This window comes from Pristiophorus japonicus, chromosome 9 (assembly GCF_044704955.1).
Source record: "Pristiophorus japonicus isolate sPriJap1 chromosome 9, sPriJap1.hap1, whole genome shotgun sequence".
NCBI lineage: Eukaryota > Metazoa > Chordata > Chondrichthyes > Pristiophoridae > Pristiophorus > Pristiophorus japonicus.
The window spans coordinates 67303480-67325281 of NC_091985.1; the positions used below are offsets into that span (position 1 = coordinate 67303480).

Genomic DNA, 21802 nt, shown 5'->3' on the forward strand with positions numbered 1-21802 from the left:
GATGACAAAGATGAGTGGGAAAGCAAATTGTGAGGAGGACACACAAAATCTGCAGAGATATAGACAAGCTAAGTGGGCAAAAATTTTGCAGATGGAGTATAATGTGGGAAAATGTGAGGTTATCCACTTTGGCAGAATAAATAGAAAAGCAAATTATAATTTAAATGGAGAAAAATTGCAAAGTGCTGCAGTACAGAGAGACCTGGGGGTCCTCGTGCATGAAACACAAAAAGTTAGTATGCAGGTACAGCAAGTAATCAAGAAGGCAAATGGAATGTCGACCTTTATTGCAAGAGGGATATAGTATAAAAGCAGAGAAGCCCTGCTACAACTGTACACCTGGAGTACTGGGTACAGTTTTGGTCTCCGTATTTAAGGAAAGATCTACTTGCATTGGAGGCTGTTCAGAGAAGATTCACTAGATTGATTCCGGAGATGAGGGGGTTGACTTATGAAGGTAGGTTGGGCCTTTGGAGTTCAGAAGAATGAGAGGTGATCTTATCGAAATTTATAAGATAATAAGGGGGCTCGACAAGGTGGATGCAGAGAGGATATTTCCACTCATAGGGGAAACTAAAAATAGGGGACATAGTCTCAGAATAAGGGGCCGCCCATTTAAAACTGAGATAAGGAGGAATTTCTTCCCTCAGAGGGTTGTAAATCTTTGGAATTCTATGCCTTGGAGACTGGGTCATTAAATATATTTAAGGTGGAGATAGACAGATTTTTGAGCGATAAGGGAATAAAGGATTATGGGGAGTGGGTAGGGAAGTGGAGCTGAGCCCAAGATCAGATCAGCCATGATCTTACTAAATGGCAGAGCAGGCTCGAGGGGCTAGGTGGCCTACTCCTGCTCCTATTTCTTATGTTATGTTCTTATGAACTATCTTATAGCAATTCCTGAAAGATGCTGATGTAATGCACAGACACGATGGGCCGAATGGCTTCCTTCTGTGCTGTAAATATTTGATTCCATGAATCATTTCATTAATAAATTGAGAGGTACAGGTATAGTAAAATAATGTTATGGACCAAAGCCATGTTTGAATTTCAATTTTTTTTCCATTTGCAGAGTTTACCCAATATATGACTTTGCATGTCCAATAGTGGACAGCATTGAAGATGTCACACATGCACTAAGGACAACTGAATATCATGACCGGGATGAGCAATATTACTGGATCATTGATGCTCTGGAGATTCGAAAACCTTATATTTGGGAGTACAGCCGCCTTAACCTAAATAACACTGTACTTTCAAAGAGGAAGCTTACGTGGTTTGTCAACGAGGGACTGGTGGATGGATGGTACTGTTGCACTAAAACTGTAAACTTGACTCTTATTTTTTGAATTAGCTTGCATAAAGATTTGCTATTTAAATAAAAAAAAATGTGTCTGATTCTATTATAGACTGGCAATACTGTCTTTTACTCTATCCTTTTTGTTTTATTTCTAAAATTATTTGAAAATATGTAGTAGTTTTTCTGAGCGTAATGGGTTTTTGAAATATTAACTTGCTTTGTCCACAATTTTGTGTTTAGGGATGATCCTCGCTTTCCAACAGTGCGTGGAGTCCTGCGGAGAGGGATGACTGTTGAGGGATTGAAACAGTTTATTGCTGCTCAAGTAAGTTGAATATGAGCTAGGTGCTTTTCAACATAGATCCATCGTATCTTATCATTTGTATTGGTGTCAGTGATCAGGGTAAACTCATTCATCTTCTCCGCTCTCCCCTGCCCTCTGAAACCCTTTCATTGCCTTCTAAATCATGCGTTGTAATATAATTCACAATTTGTTGTGTAAAATATATTTTGATGTAAAGGTATTGCTATTACTTGTCCTCTGTTTAAAAGTTTGTATAAATATTGTGTTGCAGGGTGGCTCCCGATCCGTTGTAAACATGGAGTGGGACAAAATCTGGGCTTTTAACAAAAAGGTAAATCAGAACATCTCTGTACCTTATTCTTGTCTGTTGAGTAACATCCGCTTTATATTGCTCTTTTTCTTTTGAAATCTTTGCCCTTTGTTCACACGTGTGTGAATTCAGAGTGTATAAATATCACAGCTGTCTGAGGAAAATGGAATGTTCTTGTGACTGGTTACATGGTGACAAATGTGTTTTTTCTGTTGCTTTAAACAGTATGAAAAATCCAATTTTGGGTGAAAAATGTTTACTTTGGGGTTGGAATAACACTATGAAAAACATTTACTTTAAAAATATTTTGTAACCTCAAAACATGTGCAAATTTATTGTGAATTAAACACAAATTATGCATTGCATTTTCTGCTTCTTTCAAGCTGCAAGCTAACTGTAACAAGGTATTACTTAACAATTTTCTGCTTTAACTAGAGTATTAGGTTTACCTCACAGCTTGAATAGCATGGCAACAGTACTTTAAGGTTCAAGGTGTGTGCAAAGCCGGCCACCTTGTGAACTACTTTTGTGATTGTGTGGTTTAGCTGGTATGGTTTTCTGCACATTTTGACAGTGACACAACTATACTCAGTTTAGAATATTTGCATAGATAAGTAATAAATGTGCGAGTAATTATTGCTCTCTACATTTGGAGCAGCCAATTTTTTTTTTGCTTTTTTAAAAAAAAAATTCAGTCTTGTTCCACTGGTAGAACCAGTTTTTACTGATTTTTTTTCTCTCCATAGAAAATCTGTGTGAAAGTGTATTGGTTGCTGAGAGGCGCAAACTTCCTGTGCTTCTGTAAATATGCGAGCTTTCATATCTTAATAATTTCACGTCTTGTGCTGAAAAATCAGATGAAGTTATATTTTTTTAAATACTTTGTTCAGAGACCAGTCTGTCTTTGTTTCCTGTTTTAGATTAATGTGTACTATAAAAATACTGTACCAAGTCCAATCTAGATTGTAAATTTTGTACCACAAAAGTGGCACCATATGATGTCTAATGTACAGCACTAAACAACATAGACATGACAGAAAAAGGAGCACAGCGCAGTTTACAATCCTTGAATTAATTTTATAAAATTGGTCGGACAGACAGCAAGTGACTTTAATTCATTGAGTGCAGAAAGACCATTCAAGGACTTTTGTTGGCTTGGCTGGGGTCTTAATCTAAACCATTTGAATTTGACTTCTCGCTAACTTTCCCATATGCTTGTACTTCAGTGCAACACTTTTTCTACCTTTGTAACATTTGTTCTTTCCTGTCATCAATTCAAAAGGAATGGCTTTTTTATGTTAATTTTTAAACCTTTTTTGCTCACATTAAGGATTGTTTGTTGTTGCAGTTAACTGCAAATAATTAAGATGCATAAAAGTTTAATTGGTCTTTGCTTATAATTATCATTGAATTAGACTGTTACAATCCATATAAACGCTGCATGTAGCTTTCTAGAAAATAGTACAATTTTAAGTGCATAAGCAGATCTCTTTTCTGGAAATATCTCCCAGTTTTTAAATATTTACTATTAACTGTACCATAATTGTTGGTTGAATGCAACAAGCTAAACAATTGCATATGCCCCCTTTTGGAAATTGCATGCAGGTGAAAATGGAGCATCACTTTATACTATACAGATAAAATGACCATTCCTATTTACTTCAGGTTATTGATCCAGTGGCACCTCGGTATACAGCATTATTGCAGGATGAAGTGGTGCCTGTAAGCGTGCCAGGGGCCAAGGAAGAGAAGAAAGATGTGGCCAAGCACCCCAAGGTAATAAAGTTTGAAAATGGAGGTTGGAACAAATGCTATTTACAGTGCACTTTTTTAAACTTGAACCTGTTGAGAACCAAACTGAGTAAAAAGGTTTGTTTAATTTTTTTTGCCCCTCCCCAGTTCTTAATCTGATGGATTAATTTATTGTATTTTAATACATAGTGTTAAGGAGGCTTTGAAATAGGACATTTTTTTTCATATTTCTCAGTCAGATGGATTAAGGATATGAAATCTCAATTTTAACTGTGGGATTGGAAGCCAGCGAGTCATGTTGAAAAAGGAGTGGTCTGAATCTTTAGAGGTGAAATTAGAAATAGCTGGCACTTCAAAAATGAGTTTAAGCTCCCATTCTTAGTTGGTATGTTTTTTTCAAATTGTTCAAACATTTGTTATGGACCATAGTTATAGAACAAAAAGCTTCCCCATACAATCTTCAGCCAGTATTCTAGGTAGCTGATGTCATCGTGAGCTATGTTGGTAAATATATGTTCTTGAGATTAACTGTATACAGGCAACTCTCGATTATCCGCACACTGATCCAATATGAAACCATTGTAACGGGATTTAAAATTTCGGCACGGGAAGGCATCGGGCCGGTGAGTTCGGATTCCTTTCGACCCAGGAAAGCATCGGGCCGGTGAGTTCGGAGTCCTCTCGGCCCGGGAAGGCGTCGGGTTTTAACTTTATAATGTCAATCGCTCTAACGGAGAAATCGTTTACCCGGCATCGCCCAATCCCCGAGGGACCCGGATAATCGAGAGTTGCCTGTACCTTTATGAATGAAGGTGTATCCTATTTTGTGTTTTAAATGGCCTTAATATGTCATAAATATAACCATTAAATGTTTTCAGTGCTATTGAGAACCAAGAAAATTTGTTATAACATCTTTTAAGGAATACTGATTTTATAAAGTAGTAGTTATTTGTTGCTCACGCATCAGCGATTCATGTAAAAATATTCCATCCTTTCTAGACAGATCAGTGGTGCATTTATACCGTTCTTCCAGTGGGCTCACTGTCATTGGTTTGTTATGTACTCATGGCTGAAGACAATTAATTTATAAAAAAAACTTTTTTGCTAGGAGTTTCTTATTCACTAAGGTGAGGGATGTCTATGCTAAGGAATGGAACACTTGATTTTTGGGCGCCCCGTGTCATCTTTTTCCATTTCCTATACTAGCCATCCTATGGCCTCTAAATGAGATGGTCGATTAATACCAAATTAGGTGTGGGTATTTGTTGTGGGTCAAAGTTAGCAGGAGCTGCATTGAGACTTATTTTATGTTCATTTTAAATAGAACAACAACTTGTATTTATATAGCACCTTTTAATGTAGTGAAATGTCCCAAGGCGCTTCACAGGAGTATTATGAGATAAGAAATTTGACATCGAGCCGCCTAAATAGAAATTAGCGCAGGTGACCAAAAGCTTGGTCGAAGTGGTAGGTTTTAAGGAGCGTCTTGAAGGAGGACAAAGAGGTAGAGAGGTTTAGACAGGGAGTCTGAGCTTGGGGCCTAGGCAACAGAAGGTTGAGCGATATTATCAGGGATGATCAAGAGAGCAGAATTAGAGGAGTGCAGACATCTCTGGAGGGGGGTGGGGGGTGCATGGGGGGATGGTGTTATGGGGCTGGAGGAGATTAGAGATAGGGAGGTATTTAAAAATAAGGATGGGAATTTTGAAATCTAGGCGTTGCTTAATCGGAAGCAGGCTTTGGGGTGATGGGTGAGCGGGACATGGTGCAAGTTAGTACTCGGGCAGCGAAGTTTTGGATCACTTCTAGTTTACATAGGGTAGAATATGGGAGGCCAGCCACGAGTGTGTTGGAATAGTCAAGTCTAGAGGTAACAAAGGCATGGATGAGGGCTTTAGCAGCAGAAGACAGGCAATGTTACGGAGGTGGCAATAGGCAGTGTTAGTTATGCTGCGGATATGTGGTCAAAAGTTCATTTCCGGGTCAATTATGACACCAAGGTTGCGAACAATGTGGTTCAGCCTCAGGCAGAAGTTGGGCAGATGGATGGAATCAGTGGATAGGGAACGAAGTTTGTGGTGGGGACCAAAAACAATTGCTTCGGTCTTCCCAATATTCAATTGGAGAAAATTTCTGCTCATCCAGAACTGGACGTCGGACAAGCAGTCCGACAATTGAGACTGGAGGGGTCGAGAGAAGTGGGATTGAGGTCGAGCTGCATGTTAGCAACGTAAATGTGAAAACTAATGCTGTGTTTTCACATGATGTTGCCAAGAGGCAACATGTAGATGAGAAATAGGAGGGGGTCAAGGATAGATCCTTGGAGGACACCAGAGGTAAGGATGCGGGGGCGGGAAGAGAAGCTGTTGCAGATGATTCTCTGGCTACGATTAGATAGATAAGAATGGAACCAGGCAAGTGCAGTTCCACCCAGCTGGACAACGGTGGAGATGCGTTGGAGAAGGATAGAGTGGTCAACCATGTCAAAGGCTGCAGACAAGTCAAGGATTAGAACCCATAAACCTGAAGGCCAGAGATACTATCATCCCAATAGTCTGGCTAGATTTGAAGACTGGCGTCTCTATTAGGTCATTTTAAAATCCAGCCACATAGGTGTGAAACAAGTGTGCCATACATAAATACTGCTATCCTCTGTAGCCTCGGGATATGTTGAGCAAATCCAAGGCTTACAATTAATCTTGGAACATGCATCTATTTGCTCTACTATTTCATTTTACCTGTACTGAAACCTACGACAGGAGATACATAGTTTTAAATCAGTTTGTGTTGACAGGTTTGATCTGTCACACCTACATTGCATGTACGAATAGGAGCATACAAGGTTAAACTGGGTTTCATAGATGTATACAAATTACAAAGCTATAAATGCAGACATAATGTAGCAACTCTCCTTTGTTGATTGTTGGTCTGAGTGTTGCTGTTTCTTTCCTTTCCTACTCATCAACACCTTTTTTGTGTCAGAATCTGGATGTAGGAATGAAGCCTGTGTGGTACGGACCTAAAGTGTTAATTGAGGGAGCGGATGCAGAAACTTTCACGGAGGGAGAAATGGTTACTTTCATCAATTGGGGTAACATTAACATCACTAAAATTAATAGGTGAGAAAACTATAAGCATGACATTTCCTGCCTTATTCAGTCGGAACTGTCTTTCTAGTCTTTGTAAGACACCAAAAGGTATAAGATTTAATAACATTAATTTTTACTTGTAGAGATTCCAGAGGAAAGATTGCAACACTTGAGGCAAAATTAAATCTAGATAACAAGGATTATAAGAAGACAACAAAGATTACATGGTTAACTGAGACTCCACAAGCTCCATTGGTTCCCGCAGTATGTGTCTACTATGAACATCTAATCAGCAAACCTGTCATCGGCAAGGAAGAAGATTTCAAGGAACATGTTAATCGAAACAGCAAGGTATTCTTATTTGTAGTGAACACCTAGTTATAGTTAACTTAAAGTTGCTAGACAAATATCAGTAAAAATTATTTATTAAACTTAGTCAGATGCTAGGAATTACAGAGCAATTGTAACAATATTCAACTCTTTTTTTTAATAGGAGCTTCCGTTTAGAGTTCATACTCTTTTTTTTTTAAACTGTGCTTAAAATTGGGCAAGTAAAATTATTTACTGACTTTACAAACTCTTCTGAAAATTATAGGATCTCATTGACAAGATGTCTAACCGGTCATTTAAAATTGTTTAGTCGCTGCATTAGTACATAACACAAAAAACGAGCATATATTCCCTAATTCTCTTCCCCTTTAGCCCCTGCACTTTCAGTGTGGCTGAACAGTCATGATGAAACTGTTGGAATTGCAGCAGATGAAACTTATTGAGCATTAATACAGTTGAAGCTGGCAATTCCTATTTCAAATTCTCCGTGGTAGACAGTTTATTAATGGTATTTCTGTTTACTCAGTTTCTTTAATTTTGAATTGTACTTCATTTTATATCTGGATATACAAGGTTCAAACAGTGTTCTGCAGTTTCAAATAACTGCCCCCGTTGTACGAAGTTCTTGCAGAAGTAACTTTCCTCTACAATAATGGGATTACTCCACCAAGAATCCATAATGGTGGGCAGCTTAATTTTGAACTTGAGTAATGTGCAAATGTTTTGTGCACAAATACGATCAATTACCTACTCAAGTGAAAATTGCACCAAGAATAAATGATGCAGCCTTTTGTTCACAGAGTGATCTTGTTATTTGAGTAGCTTCAAATCTTGGAGCTTTACATTATAGTTTAACATTGGGTATGGTTTGAATGATTTAATTGGGGATAAAATGCTTGCTTTTTCAGCAAGAACAACTAATGCTGGGTGATCCCTGTCTAAAAGATCTGAAAAAAGGAGACATCATCCAACTACAAAGAAGAGGATTTTTTATCTGTGACCAGTCATATGAACCAGTTAGGTGAGCAATTCTGATAATCTATCTTTTGTAGAGGAAGAATATCTGACTGAAGGAAAACTGCCAGTGACTAAACGTTTCAACTATAATTATTGTTAATTCTGGTTTAACAATCTTTCAGTAAGAAGCTTGCATCAAATGTTGCCCAATAATGATAAAATCAAACTTGTATCAACTGTTGGGGATTAGTTGTGCTACTGGTTGCATGTACTCTCTTTAAGCTTTCTATCTACCATTAGTTTTCACGCAAAATGATAAAGATCTTTCGAATATGGCAGATCATTCATTGAAATAGCAATCTGCTGTATTGATATTGGCAAATGTTTAGACATTTGTATGAAGTGCTACATTGATTTCTGAACTCTGGAGCAACTCAAATATAAAATGTTACATTATATGATTTCCATATTTAAAATAGCTATATATCGCAGCTTTTTACTTGAAGAAAAGCTAAAACATGACCTAATGTTAGAATTTTGTTGATTTACCGGTCTTGATTTAGTCCATACAGTTGCAAAGAATCTCCTTGCGTTCTGATCTACATCCCTGATGGTCATACCAAGGAAATGCCAACCTCTGGTTCCAAGGAAAAGAGTAAACTTGATTCAGTTAAGGTGGTAAGAGTGGCTTTTCAAATGTGACTGAGCATCTGTAGACAGTTAAGTTTATTTCTAATCACAGCTACTATTTCTATGGGGGAAAATGACCTCTCTTTCTGTGTAAACAAATTAGCACATATTGAAATTCGAAGTTTCCTGCTTCCTTTTAACATGTGATTATTTACAATGCATAGCTTAACAAAATGTAACAACCTAACTAAATTCAAGGTCATCGTTTGACTTGTTTTGTAAAAGACATTTTTATTTTTTAAGAATAAAACTGACTCCGTAGCTACGACTGTATCACCTCATGCTGTTTCCTCTGCCTCAACGTGTGACACTATGGACCTTATTGCACTTTACAACAAAATAACTCAACAAGGTGAGGTTGTACGCGAACTGAAGACTAAGAAAGCATCCAAAGAGGAGGTTGATGCAGCAGTAAAAGGACTGTTAACCATGAAGGCAGAATATAAGCAGAAGAGTGGTATTGAATACAAGCCTGGAAAGCCACCAGCATCTACTGCGAGCCCTGTCTCTGCACCCGAGACCACAGACTTGACGAATAGCAAAATTCTGTATGACGAGGTGTTTCAACAAGGAGAGGTAGTTCGAAAGCACAAAGCCGATAAAGCCCCCAAGGTATTTTTTTTTGTACTTTCTAATTTTGAAATAATACTACTTATGTCTCTCTCCCTTCTGCTACTTTTTTGTGTAAAATTCCCCTTTCACTGACATAGGAGATGTAGGATTGAGTGAATTGTCGTTTTAATTTATCAGGTTCCCCCAGTGTGGCAGTTAAGGGTATATGTAGAGTTAGCAGATAAAACCAACTCTCCACTTGTCCTTAAATTTGTGCCTATGGTGAAACATTATTGAATTGTTAAAACTTTTTGTGGCAATCCAGTGCCATGATGGTGTAATAACTTTCAGTGAATGCAAATATGGATTCACCAGGGTGTTTTATTTGGCATGTGTTGTGACATGGCAATACTATATACATACTATGGAGTCAAGTTTTGGTCCGCGCCTAGAATGGCGCAGCTCCGCGAGCCACGCCTGATTTCCGTGCTCAAAACCAACCCTAAAACTTACCTCGGTATTCTCCCCTCCATCTGGTCGATCCAGGCCCTCGGCGCGGCGCAGCACAAGCTGTGGGGGCGGAGCCAGGTCCCGACGCTGAAAACAGTGCCGGGACCTCTGCACATGTGCGCTACAGTGTGCACGCATGTGCAGTAGCTCCAGGCGCCCGAGGCTGTGTGGGAGGGACCCGAAGCATGCTGCCCCTAGCCCTGGCAGAATGGGCTCACTGGGGCGGCAAAGATCGGACTGGAGCTCCCTCCTGCTCCGGCTCCTCTCCCACCCCTGTTCAGCTCCCGCTCCTGATCCGACTCTCTCCCACCTCCCTCCCGGTCTGGCTCTCTTCCATACCCCTGACTCTCTTCCCCCCACCCTTCAGATCCGGTCCGGTCTGCTCTCTTTCCCTCCCCCCCCCCCCCCCCCAAGTTTTCGGCGGGGCCCGCCCACCCCACCCGACGTCTTCGACCCGGCTTCCTCTTGTCGGCCGGGTCCATTCAGCCTTCCCACCCCCCCCCCCCCCTCTCCTCTTTCCCCTGCCCTCCTCTTCCTCCCCCTCTCTCTCTCTCTCTCTCTCTCTCTCTCTTCCCCCCTCTCCTCTCCTTTGCCTCTCCCCATCTCCCTCCCTCCCCTCTCCTCACCACCCCCTCCCCCCATCCCTTGCTGTCAGAAACACGGAGACACACACTGGGGGGGCCCCGTCCCAGCACGCTGTTGGAGGGCTCCCGATGCTGCAGTCGGTGAGTAGAAACTTAATTTTTAATTTTTTTAATTTTTAATTTTTTTGATTGATTTATTTATCATTAATTATTGATGATGGCTCTTTATTTGTAAAAGTGATGTGTTTCATGTTTGTAAACTTCCCTCCCTCCCACCCCCCCACTTCCATCTCTCTTCCTTACGCCTGATTTCTAAGTGTAGGCAAGGTTTTTCTGAGCGTACAAAAATCTACACTTACTCCATTCTAAGTTAGTTTGGAGTAAGTTTTCGCTGCCTAAACTTGCAAAGCAGGTGTAAGTGGCTGGACACGCCCCCTTTTGGAAAAAAAATCTGTTCTAAAATGAAACTGTTCTAACTCACTAGAACTGGAGCAAACTAAATGCCGAGAATTGCAATTTCTAAGATACTCCATTCTAAATTAGTTGCTCCAAAAAAATAGGAGCAACTCAGGCCGAGACTTGACGCCTTTATATGGTAGTGTAGTAATATGCTAATTTGAACCGCAATTCCACTAACTTATTCTGCACATATCCTCCAATTTGTCTCACTGGTGAAACATTCTTGTATAATGCATTTTGGAATTGTTCAACACCCTGGTATCTCTGTACTGTTGTACAACAAGCCAAGGCAGATGTCCTGTATCTGCAGGGGGGCAGGAGGCCCTCCAGGCACATGCTCTGCAGGCAGTGGGAAAACATGGCAGCGGAGATCAATGCCAGGAGTGTTGCAGGAAGACGTTTAATGATCTCACAGGAGTTGTCAAGGTCAATGAGTCTTTATCTTCAAATGTGATATCCTACCAACTGCGCCACGAGCCTCACCATTGCTCAAATCACTGCTTCCCTCCCCATCACCCATTCACCAAAATCTCTAGCAATCAGGACATAACTCTACCATTAATGTTTTACCTCACCCTCACACGCTTAGCACTGTTGCATGCAAGCCTTACACCCACATCTCCCAGCTCGGGCAGCTATGACCACACTTACTGACCCACTTCCCTCTTGCAGGAGAAACTAGCGTGTAATAGGAGGCAGAAGGATTTAACTGGAGGGGGGGAAAACAAGTGTGTCTGCGTATTTTAATACCCAGGGAGAAGACTATGCTGGCCAACATGGGAAGGGGCATCGCTGTGGCCACTGGCAAGGCTGAAGCAATTGATGATGAGGATATCTACATGGGAAGCCTGCAATTTGGGATCCTTGGCTTTATAAATGAAGACAGACTTCAATGAGCCAATTCACTAAATATATTCAAAAAGGAGTTAGATGAAGTCCTTACTACTCGGGGGATCAAGGGGTATGGGGAGAAAGCAGGAATGGGGTACTGAAGTTACACGTTCAGCCATGAACTCATCGAATGGCGGTGCAGGCTCGAAGGGCCGAATGGCCTACTCCTGCACCTATTTTCTATGTTTCTATGTTTCTATAATGATTTCACAAAAGCAACCTCAGAATGGGAATCTCCGATCCCTTTTTCATTCATGTTTTCCAAATGTTAGCTAATTGTTTTGTATGATATGCAAGGTATGATCTGGTGATGGCATGCACCTTTTCCCCTTCTGTTTCCACCCCCCTTCCCATACTGTCGAAGAGCACATCCTTCCTGGAGCCAGGGAACTGCCAGAGGTGCACGTGTGGAGACGCTCTTAGGATTTTTCTTTCTTTCCCTAATACAAAGATTTCTGGTTGCACTACATATCTAGATCCACATTGTCAATAAGATTAGGGGCTTAGTGGAGTGGGAGTTCAAAACTACATCTTATTTAATGGTTGTGCGCTGTTGCTTCAGTGCTCAATGTTATCTGGAGCCTGTATGACAAATGAGGCCATTTTGGATTAATTGTGCTAAACAAAGAGTTTTTATTTATTCACACTGATGAGATTAGATTGTTTAGTCTATATGTGTGTTTGAAAATATTGATGTCTTCATCTATAGGAAAAAGTAGATGAAGCAGTAAAGTTGCTTCAAGCATTGAAAGCAGAGTACAAGCAAAAGACTGGCCAGGACTATAAGCCTGGTAATGTGCCATCATCAGCTTCAAATGCTGCCTCTGTTCCATTAACTTCAAGTAGTTTGGACAACAAAGCTTTGTATGACAAGGTTGCTGAACAAGGAGAGTTAGTCCGAAAACTTAAAACCGAAAAAGCCCCCAAGGTATGTGTAATGTTGTAGTGATTCATACGTTTAAAGAGGCCTCTTCATGTGTAATTTATCCAGGTTCTGTCATAGGCTGATATGTGCTGCTTCAATATCAGAGGAGTTGTGAATGGAACAGAACCCTAGCATGGTCAGTGAACATCCCTGACCTTATGACTGAGAAAAGATCATTGATAAAGCTGTTTTTTTACTTTTCCTGTCACCTTTTGTGATTCATGTAAGTTTAAGGAGGCCTCTTCATGTGTAATTTATAAATGTAAATGTTTTTTTCTTTTCTAAGAACTTTATTCTAATTCAAGAATCCTTGTAATGGTAATGAAATACAAAAGACATGAGTGTTCATGCAGTTCCAGCACCAGTATATCTTTGCATTGCTTTCTATATCTGCTTTTGTTTGTCCAACTTTCTATTTCTGTTTCTATTTAATTGTCTTGCTTTCTGTTTCTGTTTCTGTTTAATTTTCTTACTTTCTATTCCTGTTTATTTTTAATCGTCTTCCTTCCTGTTGCAGCATGAGATAGATGAAGCTGTAAAAGCACTTCTAGCCATAAAAGTGGAGTATAAGCAGAAGACTGGTGAAGAGTACAAACCAGGGAAACCACCTGGTGCTGCAGCAGTGCCAGCAACTGCAGCCATCATCGCCTCTACAGAAGCCCCAGTACTTGATGAGAAAGCACTACACAGCAAGGTGGCAGAACAAGGAGAAGTTGTACGCAAACTTAAAGCAGAGAAAGGTTCTAAGGTAACAGGACAGGATTCTTTTAAAATGTTAGACTCACAAGGTTTGTTGCTTAATTCACACGGGGAGAAAGAAATTAGCAGACGGTCTATTTCAGGTCAAGAGCACCCTTCAAGAGCAAGATCCCCACCCTCCCCCTTTCAAACTGGAGTGAACATTGTTCAACTCAGGAGGTTATGAAGGTAGTAAGATTCATAAATAAAATGAAAACATTTGTACAATTGCACTGAAATTCAGGGTGCTAAATTCCATTAAAAGCCTGAAATCGTGCTTTATCCAAATGTTTCGGCAACCTTTTCCTAGCGAGCTGGACTCAGTTTACCAGTCTCAGTCAGAAAGGCACACTGCTTGAGCAGATTAGAGGGAGCCTTACTTTGCACCTAACTATGGTAAAAAGTGTCTCTTCCCCAGCCCGAGCAAACATTTGTGTAAGATTAGATATTCCAGTTTTGGATGCCTAGAAATTAGTGTGTACTATACTTTCATGCAGGAAATTAGTTAACTTCCTTGTTACACGTTCCAAATTTGGTTTTGTTTTCCTTCTCGTAACCTCCACTCTCCTATTAATTTCTCCAGGGGATAATAGATGCTGCTATCGCCTTGCTCCTTGATTTGAAGTGCCAGTATAAAGCTCTAACAGGGATGGAGTATAAACCGGCTGCAGGCAGTGATGACAAAAACAAAAACAAAAACAAAAAAGAGAAGCAGAACAAATCTGAGAAACAGAATAAGTCTGAAAAATCTGAAGGGCACAAGAAAGATGCAGCGAAAGAACAAGAGATGGGATCAAGCAACGGAGGTGCAGGAGAAGGTCAGGGGCCGAAGAAACAAACCCGGTGAGCAATGTTCCCTCTAATTTTTTGATTGGTGCGCGGTCCCTTTAACTAGCAGCGCGCCCCATTCTAATTTTCCCGCATGTGTGATTCCGTCTATTTAAAAGCTGGTGAGCATGGCCACGCTATTTAGTAACTATTTAGAGAAATTCAGCAAGGTTGCGCTAAGAGCGGAACCTTGCTAGACAAGAGCCTGAGTTGGAAATAAGGCAAGGCAGTGTAGACTCAGTTGTCTAATTCTTGCTCCCGTCCAGCTGTCAATCTGAAAACCTCGCCGATCAGGCAGTCACACCCATCCGCCTGGGAGTGATTGATATCGATCTGTGAGAGATCTGAGATTGGGGGCAGAGCCTTGTGAAATTTGTCCTATATTGTGATTGAGTTTTGGATTCCATTTTTTTTTCTTTTCCTTTGCAAATACTGTTCTGTTAAAGCCCTAAATAATTGGTGCATGTATTATATTTATGCGCGGACATTTATATACATTTTTAAACGGCCATACATTTCTTGGCCAGTGACGGGGAGAAATATGAACGCATGATAATTGTGGCAATTTTGAAATTTGAAATAACTTAAATGTTTAGTTTCTTTAATCTAATTCTTTTAAAAGAAAAAAAAACATGTTTTGCTCTCATGAAAGCGAGGGACATCTGTGCTAAATAATGGAAAGTTTACTACATTTGTTCCCAATTGTTAGCAGAAATGATTGGGTATAGCACATGGCAGGTGCTGAGTAAAGTTCCCTCTATTCTGCCTCAACAATGCACCTAACCCTCAGCCTGAGCACCTTCTGCTGCACCAGTGTCAGTTTTATTTTTTACTTCCCAAACTGAGCATTTTCATAGTCTTCATAACTGAGCTTTTAGATTTATGTTGTAGATTTGCAAACACTAAGAATTTGCAGGGCTATGGGGAAAGAGCAGGTGGAGTGAGACTAATTGGATAGTTCTTTAAAAGAGCAGAAACAGGCATGATGGGTTGCATGGCCTCCTGTGCTGTATGATTCTATGAATTGAAATGCTGCTGCTCAAAATAATTTCACGCAATCTGTATAGACAGACGAGAAGGCACTTTTCTGTCATGTGACTGGCTGGAATGAGGTTTTGGTTCTAGAGCTAAAAGGTGCAACCTCCCAAATCCGGAAACCTTGGGACCGAGACCGTTCCGGATTTGGGTATTTCCAGATTCCAGAACATATTTCTGATGTCCCGAATCCGGAAACGCTTGGGCTGAGGTTCTGGTATTTCTAGATTTCTGAACAGAAATTCGAAGTCCCGAATCTCGACTTTCGTGTATCTGTATTTTCCGACGGCGCGTTGACCCGACTAAGGAGGGAACGCCGGAGGCAGCGGGGAGAAGAGGAGCAATCAGCCCCAGGACATAGCGCGCTGACCCTACTTGGGAAGGAACACTGGAGGCAGCGGAGAGTTACTTTGCTGCCTATTTTTTTTTTTAAATGTCCGGTTTACGGAACATATTTCCAGATTTCGGACGACCCCTCCTCCGATCTGCACGATGTCTGGTTTCTGGAACTCCGGATTTGGGAGGTTGCACCAGTACTGTACAAACCCACTGTGTCCCTGAGGTTCCCGTAATCTCAAAAAATATCTCATACATTGATTAGATATGTACATTTATATTAATATACTAGTAAATTACCTGTGGCATTTCCCTTGGTCTCAAGGTCTGGGAGTTTGGGCAGCATTTTTAATAGAAACATAGAAAATAGGTGCAGGAGTAGGCCAGTCGGCCCTTCGAGCCTGCACCACCATTCAATATGATCATGGCTGATCATGCAACTTCAGTACCCCATTCCTGCTTTCTCTCCATACCCCTTGATCCCTTTAGCTGTAAGAGCCAAATCTAACTCCCTTTTGAATATATCGAACGAACTGGCCTCAACAACTTTCTGTGGTAGAGAAATCCACAGGTTCCCCCCTCTCTGGGTGAAGAGGTTTCTCCTCTTCTCGGTCCTAAATGGCTTACCCCTTATCCTTAGACAGTGACCCCTAGTTCTGGACTTCAACATTGGGAACATTCCTCATGCATCTAACCTGTCCAATCCTGTCAGAATTTGATATGTTTCTATGAGATCCCCCCCCTCATTCTTCTAAATTCCAGTGAATATAAGCCTAGTACAACTGCAGTAAGATAATAATATACACGGATACCTTAAAGGTATAGATTTGACAAGAGTTTGAAGACTCGTCTGACATTTAGCCTATGTAGTCCAAATGGAGACATGATGGTGAAAGCACTATGTGATCAATAAAATGTTCACTACTTTAAGTTACACTTCTAGTATATGAAACCAGATATGTAAAACATGAAATATGGGGTTGGTTCACTTATTAATGTATGTTCTTGTTTGTTGATTCTAAATGATGTGATCTTGTTTGTAGATTGGGCCTAGAGGCTAAAAAAGAAGAGAATCTAGCAGAGTGGTATTCACAAGTAAGTGTGTGTTTTTTCGAAAGTCTTTTTGGGTCATTTGTATTTGAATTGTTGGAGAAATACATGTTTGTTTCAATTTAGCTATAAATTGATGGCACTTTCTGGAAAGTAAACCCAGTAGTTAAAACATTTACATTTTTTAATGGGAAGAAAGTTCCAGATTGAATACTTTTCTTTTCAAAGTAGCCCCTGAATCTTGCTGTCTGAGAGAAAACTGACAAGAATAGAACCTCATATAATAAATTTACGATTTTAGTAACCTTTGTGTATCTTTTCTCCTCTTCTGGCAGCATCACTGACTGGGAGGAATTGCATGTGTCCAGAACAGCTCCATTCCTTTCAGTGGTGGTTGTAAATTCAGACTAGCCTAAGAACTGACTGACCCTAAAAACCTCTACCAGTTGGGTGAAGCTGCATGCCCAGGCTGTTAGAAAATTGTCCTGTGGCCAGGCCAAAGTTGCTGCAGATTGCCTGCCGCTAATTTTCCGAGCCCCTAATTTTCATTTCATGGACTTCAATGGTGGGAAATCCACTCTGCCGGGTTACCACCCAGGTAGCGAAGTTGAAAGTTAGCCCTGTAGGTTTGCAGCAGATTATTAGCTGATGGTACCAAGATATTGTCTACCACATCAGTAGACATTAATTACTGGTATACCTAGAAAGCAGTCGGTGAGGAAAGCTTTGATCAGGGAATGGAAAGTTAAACTGTATAGTAAAAGGAAGAGTGAAAGATAATATCGTAATAAAGTAAATGGATATAAACTAGGTTGCATATACTAGAAAAATATAAAGATAATGCCATTGAGATGCCAAATTACTGCTGTCTCTTGCTTTTGAATTGAGCAATCCTTTTGAACCAACTTCAAGCAATTACTCTGACAAGTGCAGTTTTTTGAATTCGTAACAGTCATGCAATTTGTCTTTTTTGCTGTACCTAGGTCATTACGAAATCAGAATTGATTGAATATTATGATGTCAGTGGCTGCTATGTTCTCCGACCATGGTCTTATACTATCTGGGAAGCTATCAAAGAGTTCTTTGACTGTGAGATTAAGAAACTTGGTGTGGAGAACTGTTACTTCCCCATGTTTGTGTCTCAGGCAGCCCTGGAGAAGGAGAAGTCACATATAGCAGACTTTGCACCTGAGGTAAGAACATAAATATATTTCCTTCAAAATCAAATCACTTTCAGTGCTCCATTTAAAGACGTATGATTGTGTAATGTATTTTGTAAAGGTTTGGCATAGTTCTGATTTTAGAAATCTGGATTGTGACTTTTATGTTTGCATGCAACAACGCTTAATTTTACACTGGGTCTCTAGGTCGAAAGTTGATTGAGAAAACAAAGCGTGTATTGAAAATTCGGCCATCAAACACGACTTGACTCTGTGGCTTGCCTATGTATGAGTGATATAAAGTTATGTTTTGTTGTATTTGATCCAAAATATGATTGTTTCATTTAAAATTTTGTATGGAATACTGCATTCTAATGTGAGTGATATTGAAATTAAGTCCAGTGATGCATATGACTGAGCAATATTAATTTATGATATAAACTTTCTTCACGTAAACTGTTTTGTTCCATGGAGGAATTAATAATTTTACTTTTTCAAAATAAGGTTGCTTGGGTAACAAGATCAGGAAAAACCGAGTTAGCAGAACCAATTGCTGTTCGACCAACAAGTGAAACAGGTAGGAAAGAATGTAATCGGAAATTTCTGACTGTTTATTGATTTGCTACTGAGTGCATCTTGTAGTTATGAAGATGAGGAACTTGAATTAAAGAGTATCTTAGCATGTCCTCCAGAAATCTGTGCTTCATATCCAATTAATTGTGTAACCATTATATAGATAAATGCAGAAGCCAGTTTGTACAACGCAAGATTCCACAAACTGCCAATGAGATAAATGACCTGTTGATCTGCTTTTGGTATTGCTAGTTGACGGTGGAATATTAAACCGGACACGGCAAACTCCATGATCTTCTCTGTCCATCTTCACATAGTGCTACGGGATCTCTAACATCCACTTGAACAGACAGACTGGAGCACTTTTCAGACTTTACATGAAGTACAGTAGCTCCTACAATGCAGTTATCCCTTAGTGATGCACTGGAGTGTCAGCCTAGTTTGTGCTTAAAATCTGGGGTGTGACTTGAACGCACAGTCTCTTGACCTACAGTACAGTCACAGAACTTTACAGCAAGAGACCATTCAGCTCATTGCCCCTTTGCTGGCTCGAGAATGAGCTATCCATTTGAACAAGCATTCCCTTTTAAAATGTTTCTTTTTGAAATATTTATCTACTCTTTTAAAAGTTATCATAGAATCTGCTTCCACTAGGATATTCTGGTAGGACATTCCATATCCTTACAGCCACCTGCTTAAAAACATTCTCCTAATCTCTTCCTTTTGTTTTGGTGATGATCTTAAATATATGACCTGTAATTACAGGCTCACCAATCAGTGAAAATAGTTTTTTCTGATTTACCTTATTGAAACCCCTCATAATTTTGTTAACATCTATAAGGTCCCGTAATTGTCTTTGCTTTAATGAAAAGAGCCCAAGTTCCTCTAATCATAAATCTCTCATCCCTGGCATCATTTTCGTGAAATAAAAACAGAAAATGCTGGAAACACTCATCAGGTCAGGCAGCATCTTTGGAGAGAGGAAAGATGGGTTAACATTTCAGGTCAATGACCTTTCATCAGAACTAGGAGATGTTACAGAAAAACCGTTTATAAAGAGGATCTTCCAGTCTTAACAAAAATAACTAATTCTCTTGTTTGTGTTCATTTTGTCAGCCATGTACCCAGCCTATGCCAAATGGGTGCAGTCACATCGTGATTTACCAATCAAACTCAATCAATGGTGCAACGTGGTGGTAGGTATTGAAAGCCATGTTTACCTGCATAAATATGTGTAATGTTTCGTGTTTCATTTCAAGTATGAATGCACGAAACCCCTAGTGTGACCAGTGGAAACTTTGTAAAGTGCATAAATAAGGAAGGATTATAGGGAGTGGACAGCAAAATTATCCTGGGCTCTTTGTGTACCTTTCAGTAACTAATTTATATCCACCGTTGGTGGGATCCTGGGAATGGGCTACTTTCCCCTTGACTGGGATGGTATGGAAATGACACATGGAATAGGATAAATCTGTGTGTTTTTCACCATTCAAGCATCCCTCTTACATTGTAGGAATTTATTCAATCTTGCTTGGTTCTGTTTTTGTTTTTAACTATCATGACGACCCCGATGTGACCCCCCCCCCCTGCTCCTGCACTATACAAAGGCCTATAATCTTTGATGAAGTTCTTTTAAGGTTTTCTCAGCTACCAGCATTATTTTTATTTGACTTCTCGACTCTCTGGAGCAGAGGAAGGTATAGTTTTCAGCTTTTAAGTGCTTAATTATACTTGCATATGTTTCTGTTTTAGTTAACTCATTGTGTGCGACCATAGCTGAAGCTGTCACCTCAAGGACACTGGTTGAACTAATCTAGAAAATTGCTCACTTTGGGCACAAGCTATATGCTGCTCTCAAAGGCTGGTGCCTTCAGCAGGTTTAATCTTTAAAGCAGTAGCTACCTCAGATACTTGGGTGATCCAGTGGAGTTTTTGTTGCACCAGTGATCGCTCCAGAAAGTAGCTCCTCTCCTAAAACAAAGAAATAAAAAAAATCATTCAGCTGTGCTGCTGGGTGCCCCAAAATAGAGCTCAGTACCTTAGATTCTTCTTGGATCCAATCTCATAGATGCATATAAAATTTAACACCAAGTACTCTGACTTCAAGCAGGGGCACAGACTCTAGTGCAAAACCATAATCTGATGGGAGCAGGATACTCATGGGACTTTTTTGTTCTTCAGCTGTTGTGCTTAGAGATTTGGGCGGGCGGGGGGGGGGGGGGGAAACAGCACTACTTGGATGATCATTCAGCCGAAGATCCAGTAAGTGGTTTATTCTGCCAAAGAGAGAAGCTTCCTTACATATGTCATAGAAACATAGAAAATAGGTGCAGGAGTAGGCCATTCGGCCCTTCTAGCCTGCACCGCCATTCAATGAGTTCATGGCTGAACATGCAACTTCAGTACCCCATTCCTGCTTTCTCGCCATACCCCTTGATCCCCCTAGTAGCAAGGACTTCATCTAACTCCCTTTTGAATATATTTAGTGAATTGGCCTCAACTACTTTCTGTGGTAGAGAATTCCACAGGTTCACCACTCTGGGTGAAGAAATTCCTCCTCATCCCGGTCCTAAATGGCTTACCCCTTATCCTTAGACTGTGTCCCCTGGTTCTGGACTTCCCCAACATTGGGAACATTCTTCCTGCATCTAACCTGTCTAACCCCGTCAGAATTTTAAACGTTTCTATGAGGTCCCCTCTCATTCTTCTGAACTCCAGTGAATACAAGCCCAGTTGATCCAGTCTTTCTTGATAGGTCAGTCCCGCCATCCCGGGAATCAGTCTGGTGAACCTTCGCTGCACTCCCTCAATAGCAAGAATGTCCATCCTCAGGTTAGGAGACCAAAACTGTACACAATACTCCAGGTGTGGCCTCACCAAGGCCCTGTACAATTGTAGCAACACCTCCCTGCCCCTGTACTCAAATCCCCTCGCTATGAAGGCCAACATGCCATTTGCTTTCTTAACCGCCTGCTGTACCTGCATGCCAACCTTCAATGACTGATGTACCATGACACCCAGGTCTCTTTGCACCTCCCCTTTTCCTAATCTGTCACCATTCAGATAATAGTCTGTCTCTCTGTTTTTACCACCAAAGTGGATAACCTCACATTTATCCACATTATACTTCATCTGCCATACATTTGCCCACTCACCTAACCTATCCAAGTCGCTCTGCAGCCTCACAGCATCCTCCTCGCAGCTCACACTGCCACCCAACTTAGTGTCATCCGCAAATTTGGAGATGCTACATTTAATCCCCTCGTCTAAATCATTAATGTACAGTGTAAACAGCTGGGGCCCCAGCACAGAACCTTGCGGTACCCCACTAGTCACTGCCTGCCATTCTGAAAAGTCCCCATTTACTCCTACTCTGCTTCCTGTCTGACAACCAGTTCTCAATCCATGTCAGCACACTACCCCCAATCC

The 21802-nt window shown here is 40.6% G+C and overlaps 1 protein-coding gene across 2 annotated transcripts in view; it reads left to right on the forward strand.

Moving 5' to 3' along the window:
* eprs1 (glutamyl-prolyl-tRNA synthetase 1) overlaps positions 1-21802 on the forward strand; it is an 83997-nt gene that overhangs the window by 40849 nt on the left and 21346 nt on the right. Inside the window, exons 10-25 of one of the 2 annotated variants that reach the window (XM_070889437.1) lie at positions 1073-1306; positions 1541-1625; positions 1876-1935; positions 3580-3690; positions 6649-6785; positions 6899-7106; positions 7994-8106; positions 8606-8717; positions 8976-9344; positions 12438-12656; positions 13171-13401; positions 13975-14234; positions 16634-16685; positions 17624-17833; positions 18305-18377; positions 19490-19569. In XM_070889437.1, coding sequence (XP_070745538.1) covers positions 1073-1306; positions 1541-1625; positions 1876-1935; positions 3580-3690; positions 6649-6785; positions 6899-7106; positions 7994-8106; positions 8606-8717; positions 8976-9344; positions 12438-12656; positions 13171-13401; positions 13975-14234; positions 16634-16685; positions 17624-17833; positions 18305-18377; positions 19490-19569 — 2554 coding nt within the window. Of the gene's footprint in view, positions 1-1072; positions 1307-1540; positions 1626-1875; positions 1936-3579; positions 3691-6648; positions 6786-6898; positions 7107-7993; positions 8107-8605; positions 8721-8975; positions 9345-12437; positions 12657-13170; positions 13402-13974; positions 14235-16633; positions 16686-17623; positions 17834-18304; positions 18378-19489; positions 19570-21802 lie in introns of both variants that reach the window. The other variant, XM_070889436.1, reaches the window with a different exon arrangement.